The following is a 14,232-nucleotide window of genomic DNA, read 5'->3' as shown; positions in this document are numbered from 1 at the left end:
ATTCTTTTGTTTATGTTAATATTGTCTTTTTTTTTTGTATAATTATGTATTCTTAATCAGTATTGCTGATCATTTAGTGTATATTTGTCAGTTTACGGTTGGCACAGTGGCGCAGTGGTAGCGCTGCTGTAAGCAGTAAAGAGACCTGGGTTCGCTTCCCGGGTTCTCCCTGCGTAGAGTTGGCATGTTCTCCCCATGTCTGAGTGGGTTTCCTATGGGTCCTCCGGCTTCCTCCCACAATTCCAAAGACATGCAGGTTAGGTGCATTGGCAATTCTAAATTGTCCCTAGTGTGTGCTTGGTGTGTGTGTGCACCCTGCGGTGGGCTGGCGCCCTGCCCGGGGTTTGTTTCCCGCCTTGCGCCCTGTGTTGGCTGGGACTGGCTCCAGCAGACCCCCGTGACCCTGTAGTTAGGATATAGCAGGTTGGATAATGGATGGATGTCAGTTTTCTATTATATTCCTTGTGTTTTTTTGATAGTTGCCAAAGAGGCAGGGCCACCTGTCCTGCTCCTCACCATCAACGGACTATAAAACCCAAAGTCCCTTGCGGTTCATTGAATGCACTAGAGTTAGTGAGTTTCTCTTGTTATTATACTGTGCTTTCTTCTGAATGTACTAGATATTTGAACTTAAGCTCTGAGGGGATTTTCTTACACCTTTGCATGTTTAACTGAGCCTCCACTGTTTAGATTACATTTGTTTAGATTGCAGTGCTTAATTATGTCTATCTTCTGAACACGGTGGAAAGCAGAGAATGATCGCGGTTGAACAAGCACAACTGGTATGCTGTTATGTTACATATAAGATTTTTAAAGAGTAATTGAGGTAAGAAAACAGAAATACACACATGTAGCACACAGTACCAGTACATAACACTTTTTCTAAATAACATATAATCCATAAGTATTAATGCATGATATGTGACACAACTATAGTAGTGTCTCTTATTACCTATTATAAGTTCACTGATGCTCTATGTTTATACCATTATAGTGGAAAAACAAAACTCCTGCATCATCACAAAAGGCTCCAAAACTGTTCAAGGTTACAAAAATAGCCCCATACTTTACATCCTTGTGATCCCCCCCTTAATTACCCATTATACAGTCCCCATCACATTTTTAGTGTCCTCTTACCTTGTAGGGCGAAGTCCATGATACTTGGGTCAAGGGTGTCCACCTCAGTGCTCATATCAGCATTCATACTGAAGAAGTCATGCCCATGTTTGGCATGCTGCTGCTGTTCCAGGGGACTGTGGGAGAGGTCCGGTACAGAGTGCTGTGGTGGGGTCTGAGCAGGTGCTGGGGAGCTAGGAGCCAAGCGGGCCTGTGTCTGGAGTTGATGGTGAAGAGGCAGCGACTGCAGGGAGAGTGACATCACAGATTGAGCCTGTGGCCGTACTGCCAATGTCAAACCCACTTGTGAGGTGGGTAGGGGAGTTGGGCCTGTCTCACAGGTTTTTCGTCTGCAAGTCTCTGGCCGGTCTGTGATTAACTTGTCCAGTTCATCTAAAGAAGGGAAAAACACACTCCAGTTACCAAAATAAATTCACATTTTAGTTTGTGGTAAAAGAAGGATCCCAATTTTGCCATTAGCTGGAAACATACATGATGGAATTATACAAGTAAGAGGAGCTCTGCAGGTGACAATCTAGCAGACCAAAGCTAAAACACCTCAGTCACACCTAAACTTTTCAGAGACAGTCTAGAGAGGAAATGTTTTTTGGTAGTATGGTTCCATTTATGGATAAACAGCTCAGTCTGTTGGAGAGGAGGAGAAAAGGCTCCCACTTAACATAGTCAGACTGAACATGAGGAAACAGCTGCTAGGGTAGTGGCCCTAAATTTGCTGCTCACCTGGGTTGGCCATGCTGCGCCTGATGGAGGGTAGATCCTTGCGTTTCCATTTCTGCATTTCCTCCTCCATCTTGTCAATCTTAGCTGGGTTCAGCGCCCACAAGCAGCCTTTCCGCGATGAGCTGCTCATCTTGTTCTCAACTTTCTCAAAACACTTGTTCAAGGATAGGTTATGCCGTACTGAGTTTTTCCAGCCATCGGGAGCCGTCTGCAAAGACAAAAGATTAAAGGTGGCATTACTGCGGTGGTCTTGTACATTGATTTTTATACTTTTTACATTTGGAGCTTTAGGCCCCAACAACAGGTAAGGATTTTGTGGCTTACCTTAAAGTAGGGAAAGTGTTCCTTCATGAAGCTGTAAATCTCACTGACAGGGAGGCTGCCCGTCTTGCTGTTCTTTAGTGCCATGGCAATCAGACAGCTGCAATTCAGATGAGGTCAATGTTAAATAACTATGTGATGTAAACCTCAGGGCTATCTTTTATATTACATAATATGGACTGTTTATCTACAATATATAAAAGAAATATGTAATAAAATATTTCAGAAAATGTAATTTACATTTAATATTAAAATAATTCACAAAATAGTTCTGACACTTCTTTCAAAGTAAAATAATAAAGCCAAACTTTTTAATATAATAATTAGGTTTATCACCACTTTGAGGCAGAAGTACTATATATATATATATATATATAAATTATTACCTTAAGTCGGGGGGTACATGACACAGCCTGCAGGCTCGATGAAGCCTGTCACATTAGGCCCACAAGTGGTATGACAGCCATGCTCCTTTTAGAATTTAACATGGCTTCCTTTCCCAATAGTAAATTAAGGCTGCAATTCAGCCATGTCAGGTGTTACAGCAGACATGACGTGCTTGTATGACCAGTAATGTGACCAAAGGTTCAAAAACTAGTATTACAGTTTAGTGACTGGACGCCAGTGGGCGCGGAGGCAGATGGGAATCAATTTTGTGCACACTCTTAATGATAAACAAAGATTACCTGACAATTTAAGATGACACTTTTTATTGTGTATTGTGAATGACTATAAAATATGCAATTTCAAGTGTATGACTTTTTTTTACATACCTGTAAGAGTAAATGGGCTTGGGGTAGGATTTGGGCTGTAGGTCCTGGTTCCCATGAGGAGCGAGGCGTGGCTGGCTAAATGATGTCTGACTGGCAAAAGTGTTGCTGTAGACTGCTGCAGAAGAGCACTAATTAAGGGGGAAATAAATGAGAATTTAGGACATTTCTTTAAAAATACTGTTGAACTGTTCAATGTATAAAACCACACATCTACTATTTCCCCAACCAAACATTCCCAAACACACAGATTCATTCAAAATGAAAGTGCCTACTGAGAGTGTCAGACATTTAGTTATTAGCTCTGCCTTGCTCAGATTTTTCCGAACAACAGAATAGTATCATGCTCCAATAGTTTAAAAAAAAAAAAAAATTACAAAATAGAGTATTTAGAAATGGAAGTCAAGAATGCTCCACTAATGTACCTGCTGGCTGGCTTGAGAGATGGCATAAACCTGCTGAGAGACAGGCTGGGACAGGGTTTGCTGTGCCTGGTATCCTGGGGAAAGCTGCCCACTCATGGCATACTGCGTCATCTGAACACAGGGTTTAAAGAGAGACGGTGACAGTTAGGGTTGCCTCAATAAAATAAGAATTAATGTAAACCAGTAATAATAAATGACAAGATACTAACATTTGCTCCCTGAGCTGGGAAGGAGCTCATTCCCAACAGGCCTGTTTGCATGCTACCTTGGATATGGATCATGGTCCCCCGTCTTCCAGGAATGCTCATGCTGCCCACTTGGGCTGAAAGAAGAAGGTTATTGAGAAAGTTAACACAATACATGGCAACTGATTTAGTCTCCACACTGTGTTGCATACATGTACGAGGGTGCACTTGTATATACAATGCACAAGTATGACATGTCTTCTCACATTTCTTCATGCCGGTACAATGAAAAAAGGAGTCTTAAAATGATCAACACCAAAAAAATTGTTATGCCTCACTGGCCATCTTTGCATAGATCTTTACCCATCACTTGGGTGTGACTTCTCGACTACCACAAGTCAAGTTTATTGTCTGTTCAGTACAGTGAACGTTTGTACTTGCACTATAGTGTCTCCTCAGACAGTTAATCAAAATGCAATACAAAAAAAGCAAGTATAGTAAGTATGCAACATCAGTACAAAGTGAACTTCCAATTATATATTTATACACAATGTTTGTTGAGTTATAATATTTACATTCTTATGATTGACCACAAAGCGCTCTTCTGTCTTGCCTCCTTTTTCAGGTGTCACATAACACATACAGCCCACTTGCCACTCATCCTTTACACACCTCACATGCCCGCACTAAACTAAAGTGGCACGCTCATAGTAGCCAGCATTTAAAGCTCTGCGCAGGACGTTCTCAAATTATATATACAGCATACTGTCGATCAGCAATAGTTGACAGTGACATCTAGTGTTCACTGCTGGAAACTACACTTTCCACCCCAAGTCACTTTGGTGTAAGCCTGGTGTGCACGACAAGTTCAAGCGTCCTGCTCTGTCCTTTGAGCAGCAGTGTCCTGGCACCATTCTAGCTGCCATCTATGTGCTGGAAGGACTTAACGGGTCAGAAAATCATTGCCTATGTTAGTTTTTCATTCCTGAAGTATCCCCAAGTTTATGCATGTATATGCATAAAGGCAAAGACATGCATATTTATATTGATAAACTCTTCTCTGGTGCACTTCTAGAAACATGTACTGTTTGCAGTGTTTAATATAAAGTTAATGTTAATTATAAAGCATGCTATATGAATAATACTTTTAATTCACCATGATCAAAATAATATACTGCATTCTGTATTCTATAGTATACTGTATATGACTTGTGTGAATGTAATACTCTAATCCTATATAAATAATAATTAGATAATGTATTTGATTTTATTTAACTTACCTGTCTGCTGCTCTAGCTGTGAATTTTGGGAGTTCATGCTGAAATCCAGGCGCCCTGTTGCCATCTGCTGCAGTCGGGGGACATCCACAGAGGTAAGCCAGGACAGGGACTGTAAATCGCTGGGAATGTCATCCTCACTCAGCTGAGACGGGTCGGAGGTCATTAGCCTGCATATATGAGAAAATAAAATGTATAAAGCTGCTTTTTTTCTGAGTTTTGCAGCAGACAGAGCAGGTAGAGTTTGACTGATGTAGTGCCTTAGTCTTGAGCACCTTATAAAACAGAGTAATATGAATTTGATTGTGGGAGAACCTTAGAAGAGATCCCTCAGAAGCAATGTTAAAAATGTGGACAAGTGAACAATTGATTTATTGTTTTATAGTTAAAGGCATTATGCTACAATTCATTTTTTACAGTTTATGAAAAAAGTAAAAATAAAATAATGCAAAATAAAGCACAGCCACATAAGAGTTTTTAAGATTTTTTTTAGCGCAGACCCCTTATGGCAGCTTTGGACTGAACATCAGCCTCCTCCAAGGTGAGCAGAAGGATATTAGTTAAAGAAACTGTATTAGTGGCTAAAGGTTAAATGTGTCCAAAATGGAGGAATATGCAGGCTAAGTAATGCTAACTGATGAACAGTTTTTCTTGCTATCAGAGAACTGTGTCTTCAGAGAGGTAAGCTTGGATAAGTTTAGTACATACATTAATATGCGTGTAAACATAAATTTCCACTGGAATCATGGGACACATTTTCTGGAATGAAATGAGGAGCAGTTACATTCATGCAGCAACCCCTGGCTATCTTACTTATATCAGTTGCCCGTTTTATTTTGTCTACCCCATTTCCAATAATATGATCAGCAGTGAAGCACTAACAGAAGCATCACCCACAAACTCAAATCTTCTTCATTTCTTGAGATCATTGCTTTCCATTTTCCCCCGCATGAGGTCACTAAGAAAAGTGTCTAATCTGCTGTACCTCATTAATATGCCTTAGGTAATCACACAGACTGTATCTATGTGATTCTAAGGGGATGAATTTTATTTTGTACACCTCTCTGCATAATGTGACTAAACTCCAACTTTTTGTTTTTTGAATGATGAATGTGTGCCTCAGTGAATAAGTCTGATTTATGTTGGGGGATATTAAGAACCAATCCATTCACAGTCTCTGCCTTGATATCCTCCGTGAATATTTTTTATGTGGTACAGCAGGTTGCTTGTAGAGAAAAAGTCATGGCTTTCCTTTTCTGTAGCTGTATCTTTTTATGTCGGTAGTTGAAATGAGCTTTCACATTAAAAAGAAAAAAAAAAAAACAGGCTTTTAAACAGGCTTTTAATCCTGGTCCCCCACAACAGCAGTTGGAAGTTCGGGGCGGTGGGGGGTTAAAAAAAAAAAAACTACTGAAAATTAAGTAAACAAAAGCTAGTCTCTTGAATCCCTGCCTCTCCTCCTCTGTCTCGACTGTAGTTGCAGTACGATAATTAGAGTTGCCATAGCGACCTTTACTATTCAATTATTTTGTGAGACTGGGCACTTGTAAAGACATCCACCCCCCAAAAAAGAAGGAGCTGTCAGGTGACCACTCTCTCCTCTTTACCATTGGCTAAATCATAAATAAACAAGAGCATGAAATAATTTGAAAACCGGGTAGGCCCGTGTCGTTTGCAACAGTTGGCTTGTCTATTGATAGATGATAACCTATTGTGTCTCAAACGACTGTTGCCCAGTGGCACGTGGCCTCATTGTTATCCTCTGCCTCTGGTTTAATTGTGTTACTGGGTTTTTCCCCTTTTTTTTTTTTTAACCTCTTGAATTAATCTAGCGGAATGACGGCCAACACACATGGGATAAAAAAAATGCCATCTGCTTCTCTGATGCTTCCCTATTCTCTTCCAACACACCCTACACCCCCACTCAACTACTGGTGCAATAGAGCCAAGGGGGCGGTGGGGGTCAGGTCATACTGCACACGCCTCTTGTCACCAAATAAATCCAAAAGCCTTTACTCCACCCCAAGCATACTGGCCCACACCACAGCGTCTGTTTATGTAGAAACCGCAGGACTTCACCTGCACGTTTGAGTGCGTATGTGTCCATGTACAGTATGTGACTTTTGAACACTTGCACATTCCACACCCAACAGGTATGTGTGGTAGTAGTGTTACAGGGAAAGGCTGAGGATTAGTTTGATGGCAGTTTTACATACACACATTGGAATGGTGTGACGTGATGAATTAACCACCGTGTATTGAGTATCAGGTTGTACTGAACTTGGGGATGCATGAATAGGAGTTTAAGAATTAGCCATCGCAGTCCTGCCTTTAAGCACTAAGAGTGAGGTCTCCAACAAAAAAAAAGTTTGAATTAACCTAAGCCGCCCTAATTCAGGGTGTTCATAAGAAATGCGAGGATTTACTTCATGAGGTAAAGTACATAACAAGAACACTTACATCGGTTATTTGAAGTATTAAAATTTGTGCTTCGATTTAATGTTTAAAGTCTAAATATTATCAATTGTTATAGAAATTTGTCATTTTTCAGGTAGCCTAGACCCCTAGTAAAGGATCAAAAATGACATCCTATTTATAATTACTGACCTTGAAATAGTCTAAAATTATACCATCACAAGCTTATGTTTGAACAATGTCAGTTTTAACCTTCTGGGAGTGGCTCGTAGTGAGCTAGGAGAACTGGTAAAAAATTAATTATCAAAAATATTACCATATTCATTTTCAGCAACCTCAGAATAGCATAAAATGCCACCCCACATGTCTATTACCGATCTCAGTTTTTATTTATTTATTTTGCTTATTCAGGTCAGGCCATGAGGCAGCTGGAGCCTTTACCAGCAATCAAAGGCTGCGCAGCACATTCTATCAAATACATATTTTCTTTTTAAAGGTGTTCATTGTAAATTGTGTTATAAGTGTTATAAAGCATTTGGTGGTGTATGCACAGTAAAGATGTATGAAAAAAATTATTTTAATAGGACAGATGAATATGTTCGAAGCAGGAAAGCACTGTACATTTAAATTAACATCTATGACTGAGAGAATTTAAAATAAAGTTTTTCAAATACATATTAACGATTGTCAGGATTGTGTGTCTTTGTTGTCGTCCCCCACACCACCACCAGCCCCTTCCCCGACCCCCGTAAAAACGACACTGCCCAGTGACACAAGTAAATATTATACCTGAAATAATTAGGTATTTACAACTGCACCTAAATTATCAAGTAGAATGTGGACAGGTGAGTTTTGTTGATTTATTCAGATTAGGAGCTGCGGGATGAGAGTCAGACCACTATATGGTGGCAGCCTAATAGCAGGCCAGAATGAAGTCCCACTTCTTAAATTAGTTATTTGTAGCTTATATTTTGTGGTTTCCTAGAAATGTGTGTGTATGTACTGTATAATATAAAGGAATGTAGTCAATGTAATGATGTTAAAAAATGGCAGTGAATGGTGTGAATATTAAAATGTAGGTTGTGTATTAAGCCATTTAAATCCTCTAACAGCAGAAAACCTTTGAACAAAAGTAAGAAATTCATATCCTCAGAAGACAAAATATTTTTGGTATTGCAGTTTGTGTGAAATTTGAAATATCTAATGGATACTTGGAAAATGAAATAGGATGGTAAATGCTTGATTGTGTGTATGCCTGTCTATTTACAGCAGCCTTCATTGTTGTGTAGTGCCTTTCATATCTGTCTAGCTTAAATATACACCAACACAATGCAAGAGAGTGTTGAAGGGTTAAATCTTTAGCTTTAAATGTACTGCATTGCTCAGAAGAAATATTCTTACTGCTGTTTAGTGGAGGAGAGAGAGAGACATATAATTTTTATTTCCATTAGATCGTTCAAAGTGTGCAATTTAAAAAAGAATCGCTGTGTGAAAATTATTTAGCACTTCACTTTAAAGTATTTTTATCTCTATATATTTATATTGCAAAAATAAATTATTTACCTTTGCTATATTTTGTTTACTTTGGATAATTCATTTAAATCAGAGATGTGGTGGAAGAACATGAAACATCTCCTTACAGACCACAGGGCACTATAAATGTTCATGAGTGGACTAAAACCCTGACAGGTCTTGGCACAAGGTGCCCCTCTCAGCATACATGGGACCCATTTTAATTCTAAGGGCAAAGAGTGCATTCAAATGAGACAACTACTTTTTGAAGGAATGATTTTTATATTCAGTAATGGCTTAGAGGAGCTGACCAAGAGAATGGCCCCCTTCTCCTTGTTCTTTTATTTCAATGTGCAGATAACGTTGTCTTGAGTTTCACCGTACTTATTATTTGGTATACAATTTTATTGTATTTTTGCAAAATGGTCATTTTTTTATGCTCATTCATTGACTAAAATAGGTTTTATTGATTAGACTGTACCAAAACTTTAATTTAACTATTGCTTATACCTCTATGTGTGATTTACATGCATCTGTTAACTATCCATCCATCCATTATCCAACCCGCTATATCCTAACTACAGGGTCACGGGGGTCTGCTGGAGCCAATCCCAGCCAACACAGGTTGCAAGGCAGGAAACAAACCCCGGACAGGGCGCCAGCCCACCGCAGATGTTAACTATCAGAGCACAATAATTATTATTAATAAAAAACAAGGTAAACCAAATGCAGATGGTGGGTCCCTTTTTTTCCTCCTTCTGTCATAATAATTTCTTATGTTTGATGACTGCCGCCAAATTCACCAAAAGAGGCTCAATATTTTGTAGGTGTGAATAATTGCTGCATTTCTCTGATGGCCTTCTCAGGTGCATGTTTGAACAGCCACTACCACTATTATTGTTTTAATAGTAGCACAACACTGGCCAGTAATGCTGAATCAGTACAAATCTTACCAAAAATGTCAGCAGTGACACTAATGCACTCCTTGTACTGTGTCAAAAGCATAACACGGCTAGTAGAGCTGCTCTGATGCCAATTGAAATACTTTAAGAATACAGAGAGCAGAATCAATTTGGTCTATGTGTTGTTGTTAAATCCATTTACACCCATACTGCCACTAAGATCAGCAAGAAATACTAGTAGGAACTGTGAACTTTAACAAGTACCAACAGAAGTGATCTTATACTGTAATTGTTATGATCTTGTTATTCCTAGCACCACTGGCAGTAATTCACGTTCTGTGTTAGTAATACTAACAGATGCATTGTCAAAGAAGTATTATTATTATTATTAATAGTATCCTAGAGGTGTAATTAAGCAGGGTAACAGTAGTAATGCTGTAATATTGGGGATATCTAAAGAAGCAGTACTAGTAACATTACAGTTTGTGAAAATAAGTAATGTGAGCAGCACTCATAAAAGTGTTATCATTGTAACTGTAGAAGCATTCATACCAGAAACAGAAACAGTGATAGTTCTTTTTTTACATAATTAGTAAAAACTATCTGTGAAGGATTAAATGTGGAAGTATTAATAGTGTCATGTGAAAATATATTAGTAATACAATAAGTAGTATTCTATTAACATTATTGGTAGGACTACTGGCTGTAAAGTGTGGTGGTAATTAGAACAATGTGGATGACAATAAGCTATTTAGCCCAACAGAGCTACTTGGTTCTTGTCACCTAATTTCTCCAAAGTAACATCAAGTCAAACTCCTCCTGTCTGCCAGGCTACTTAGTATCTTATCCCATTGTGTTTATGCTTCTGTCTGTGGCAGTTATAGTTGGGATATGATTTGAACTGGTAACAGCATTAAGACTTCTACTAACCAGCAACAGCATTATTTACACAATTATTAATAACTGAAGTATTATTAAGGAGCAGCAGTTAGGTATTCTATGGGGTAGGATTAATGATACCAGCAGTAGCACAACGATGAACACAACTGTTACATTTACTAGCATTAGATTGGTGGTGTTCATTATTGTAAAATTAATTCTAAAAATACAGCAATGATATTAGTATGAACAAAAATATAAGTAGTATGAATGTAATCGAATCAATAAAATTTGTATATTGTGGTGGGCTTGAGTTTAAGTGGGTTCAGGAATAATGTTATGTTATTGTATTAGTACAGATACTATAAATGGGAGCAGTAAAGTAGTATTAACTTTATTATTAATAAATAGTCCTAAGGTATTTGCAAAAGGAGGAACATTAAGACGGTTATTTTTGATTGTAGAACTACCTGCACTAAAAGTAGTAGGAGTATTATTGTCATCATCAGAAATAGCTTTGAGTAGTGAGAAAAGCGCTATATAGAAGCAAAGAACTATTATTATTAAATAATAACATTTGGTAGTAGCAACTGAAGCCCTGAAGTATTCCTTATAATGACATAATTAGTTTGGCTTTGTCATGAACAAAATTAATGCAGAATTCATATTATTATTTGTGACCTTACTTATTAAACTGTGCATTGTCATTCATAGAAGTATAATGACTAATGTTGCTAGGATGTGAAGTTGATTAAAATGCTATAATTATTAAATGCAGTAATAATAAAAATGTTGGCATTTTCATTAGTACTGCCTCTGGTATGCTCATATATAATTCACACTCATAGAGCTATTGCTGGCAATGGTGTACTGTAACTGTGATATATCCAAGTTATACGTTTTACTAAATACAAATACTGTATTGTACTGTAGGTATAGCAGTAACTGTACAATGGTCTGTCCATTATTTTTTTGGGACAATAGAATTCTTAAAAACACAACCAAAGATTAAACTAAACGTTGAAATATAAACATATTTTCACACAAGTTTCAGACATGTGTCTCAGTCTGGTAAAACACAAGCCAGTGGTTGGACATACTGACTGTATGCTAAAGAGGTCCAGTACATATGTGTGAACTGTGGATGGTCCCAATGGGCAAAAGAATCTGTGCTCTTCAGTGGAACGTCTGACTTTTCAATTGTATTACTGTCCGTTAACCAGAAAGCTTCAGAACAAAATGACTGTGTTGGCCATTAGCCATACAGTATCAGAACCTACGACAGTACCATGTGTCTGTCCATCTCGCAGTTTATGCTTTGCCTTTGAAGTCTACAAAGAAGTGACTACTCTGGAATTTGATTAGCAGAGGAGCTTGTCTTTGCTTTTCTTCTGCTGCCTCTTTGTGTTCGCACAACTGAGGACATTTGATGAAAAGCTGGCTCACTTCTCAAATGTATCTCAACTAAATATGAAATGTCATCTTCAGTGAGACTTTTCTTGTTCCTTCTGCTACAAGTCCACCCCTGATATGATATACACTAGAAAACAAGGGAGTGTTCAGGTGGCTTTAGCTACTCTACATTTATGGAGTTTGAGTTACTTTGGATATAATAAATACTGGTAAATTTTTGTTGATTTAATACCAAAAATCAGCTACTTCTGATTCATTTGTGCCCCTTATAACTTTTCTTAGAACATCATAAGCAGTGCTTGTCAGGCTGCTTGTGAAGTGGGATGACTGAGGGGGGATTTTCATGCTTAATTGCATATGTACAGTGCCATTGTATTTTTCCAGCAGACTATAATGACACATCCAAAGAAAACCTAAGATATGAGTTGAGCACTCGAGAAAGTTAGGAAGAGGGAACTTTTTTTCCCAGCGGTTCAAGTCCTTTTTTCCAACACCAACCCCCACCTTCTCATCCACCATAAGGAGGCCACTTCCCCTCCTTGTGACCCCGTGGTTTTTTTTAACCCTCTAGAAATCAGCCCATCCAAAGCCAAAGACCCCTCCTTATCCTGACAACAGGAGTGTAAACAGACCTGATGGGATCTGACACATCCATTCAGACTTGAAAATCATTTACACTTTGAGAGTTTTCACCACTATATGAGGAAGGTGCTCACCAGAAAGTGAATTGTCCTGTCAAAAAGTTTTTATTCCCTGCATTTCAGCTTAATAAATGAGTGAGAGTGGCTTGTCGGACCTTACTAAAACATTTATGCTTAAATAGCAGACAGACAAAAGCATTCTATATTTAATTATTTCTTTATAGTAGATAAGAAAATGCCTGTCTTCAATCCAATGCAGAGATAAAGTAAAAATAAACATAATTATGAAAAGTAACTTGAACCTGCATTTTTCTGGACAGGCATCTTCACAAACAGGTAGTGGGACATATTGAAATGAACATACAGAAGGGGGGAGAAGGCATAGAAAAGGAAAACCATCCATTTTATAACCTGTGTCTCCAAATCAAGGTCATAGAGAACTTGTGCTTACCCAGCAGCACTGAGCATATGGTAGGAAGTGGCCCCTTAATGGTGTGCCAATCCATCAGAGTGTGCACTCTGAGCAAGCCAAGGAAACATGCGGGAAGGAGAGTCAGAATGCTCAATGCGTTCATGTTGTCCCTCCTGACACATGCAGCCTCTCTCTCAGTGGTGGGGAATTTGTTTTTACTGCCCTGCACTTCTCCTCAGTGGGTACCACACAGCTCCTCCGACATGCCCTCTGGGCACTGAAAAGGATGCTGTTTAAGCTAACTGAAGTTGTATATGTTAACATAAATCAGTTAGTTTTATATTACATTTTATAACAAGTGCTACTGAATAATAAAGCGGCCAACATTAATTTAACGGTATGAGGGTATAAAATCATCTCACTGATTTGTGAATGCTTGCTTAAATAAACCTTTAGGGAAATTTTCTATTCTTTTGTGGACAGCTGACACATTTTTCCTCTTTTGACAACAGTGGGCAGCTTGTTAGATCTAACTCATGAGGAAACAAAAAAGGCCCACCTGTAGTCCTGTGTGGAGGGATGATGGCTTTGTCCTAGATTTCCAAGAATTCCTGACATTCTGGAACTGAGGCCACTTTCTATCATCTCCTGTAATAGAAATATTGGTATGTTTTAGAAATCACCTTTATCCAAAGGAGCTTACAAAAGTAAACCATATTATGAACAACTATCAGGTAGAAATTTAAGAAATTATAAAGAGTAAAGTTAAAGGTTGTTGACAAGAAGTGCAGTATCAAAGTTAGCCCAGATGTTAGATGAAACTAGAACTCATTATAATTATAAATGTTGCTTGAAGTTTATTTAGTGTCATTCTGATTATTTAAACCCATGCTTGTGTGCATAAATTAATGACAACATAAATATGTATCTGTATGTGCATATAAAATTACCAATGTATGCTAATCAAACCTGTATGTAATAACTAAAGTCTTGACAGGTTCCCATAAAAAGAATGCATAAACTTGTGTGTAAATAATAAAGCTTACACCCATAGGTCAATATGTACATAAACGCAAAAGCACTGCTCATAAATCTATGCCCGCAGAGACATAGCATTTACATACATGTTAATAAATGCGTGCTTAAAGAAATGAGTAAAACATACATTGTAAAATAGTTTGAGGGAACTAATATCAAAACAAAGCAGCTGTCCAAACATTCAG

The 14,232-nt window shown here is 38.2% G+C and overlaps 1 protein-coding gene across 2 annotated transcripts in view; it reads right to left on the bottom strand.

Annotated features, from left to right (window-relative positions):
• Positions 1–14,232, bottom strand: part of foxn4 (forkhead box N4) — an 84,411-nt gene that overhangs the window by 2,512 nt on the left and 67,667 nt on the right. For both annotated transcript variants that reach the window (XM_039771813.1, XM_039771812.1), the window contains 8 exons: positions 13,569–13,657; positions 4,839–5,005; positions 3,583–3,695; positions 3,374–3,484; positions 2,952–3,079; positions 2,182–2,278; positions 1,858–2,065; positions 1,138–1,509 (listed from right to left, as the gene is read on the bottom strand). In XM_039771813.1, the coding sequence (XP_039627747.1) occupies positions 1,138–1,509; positions 1,858–2,065; positions 2,182–2,278; positions 2,952–3,079; positions 3,374–3,484; positions 3,583–3,695; positions 4,839–5,005; positions 13,569–13,654 (1,282 nt within the window). In that variant the 5' untranslated portion in view covers positions 13,655–13,657. The remainder of the gene's footprint in view (positions 1–1,137; positions 1,510–1,857; positions 2,066–2,181; positions 2,279–2,951; positions 3,080–3,373; positions 3,485–3,582; positions 3,696–4,838; positions 5,006–13,568; positions 13,658–14,232) is intronic.

Source organism: Polypterus senegalus, chromosome 12, assembly GCF_016835505.1.
Source record: "Polypterus senegalus isolate Bchr_013 chromosome 12, ASM1683550v1, whole genome shotgun sequence".
Lineage (NCBI taxonomy): Eukaryota > Metazoa > Chordata > Cladistia > Polypteriformes > Polypteridae > Polypterus > Polypterus senegalus.
The sequence above is the reverse complement of the archived record's forward strand: the minus strand, read 5'-3'. Positions and strand labels throughout refer to the sequence as shown.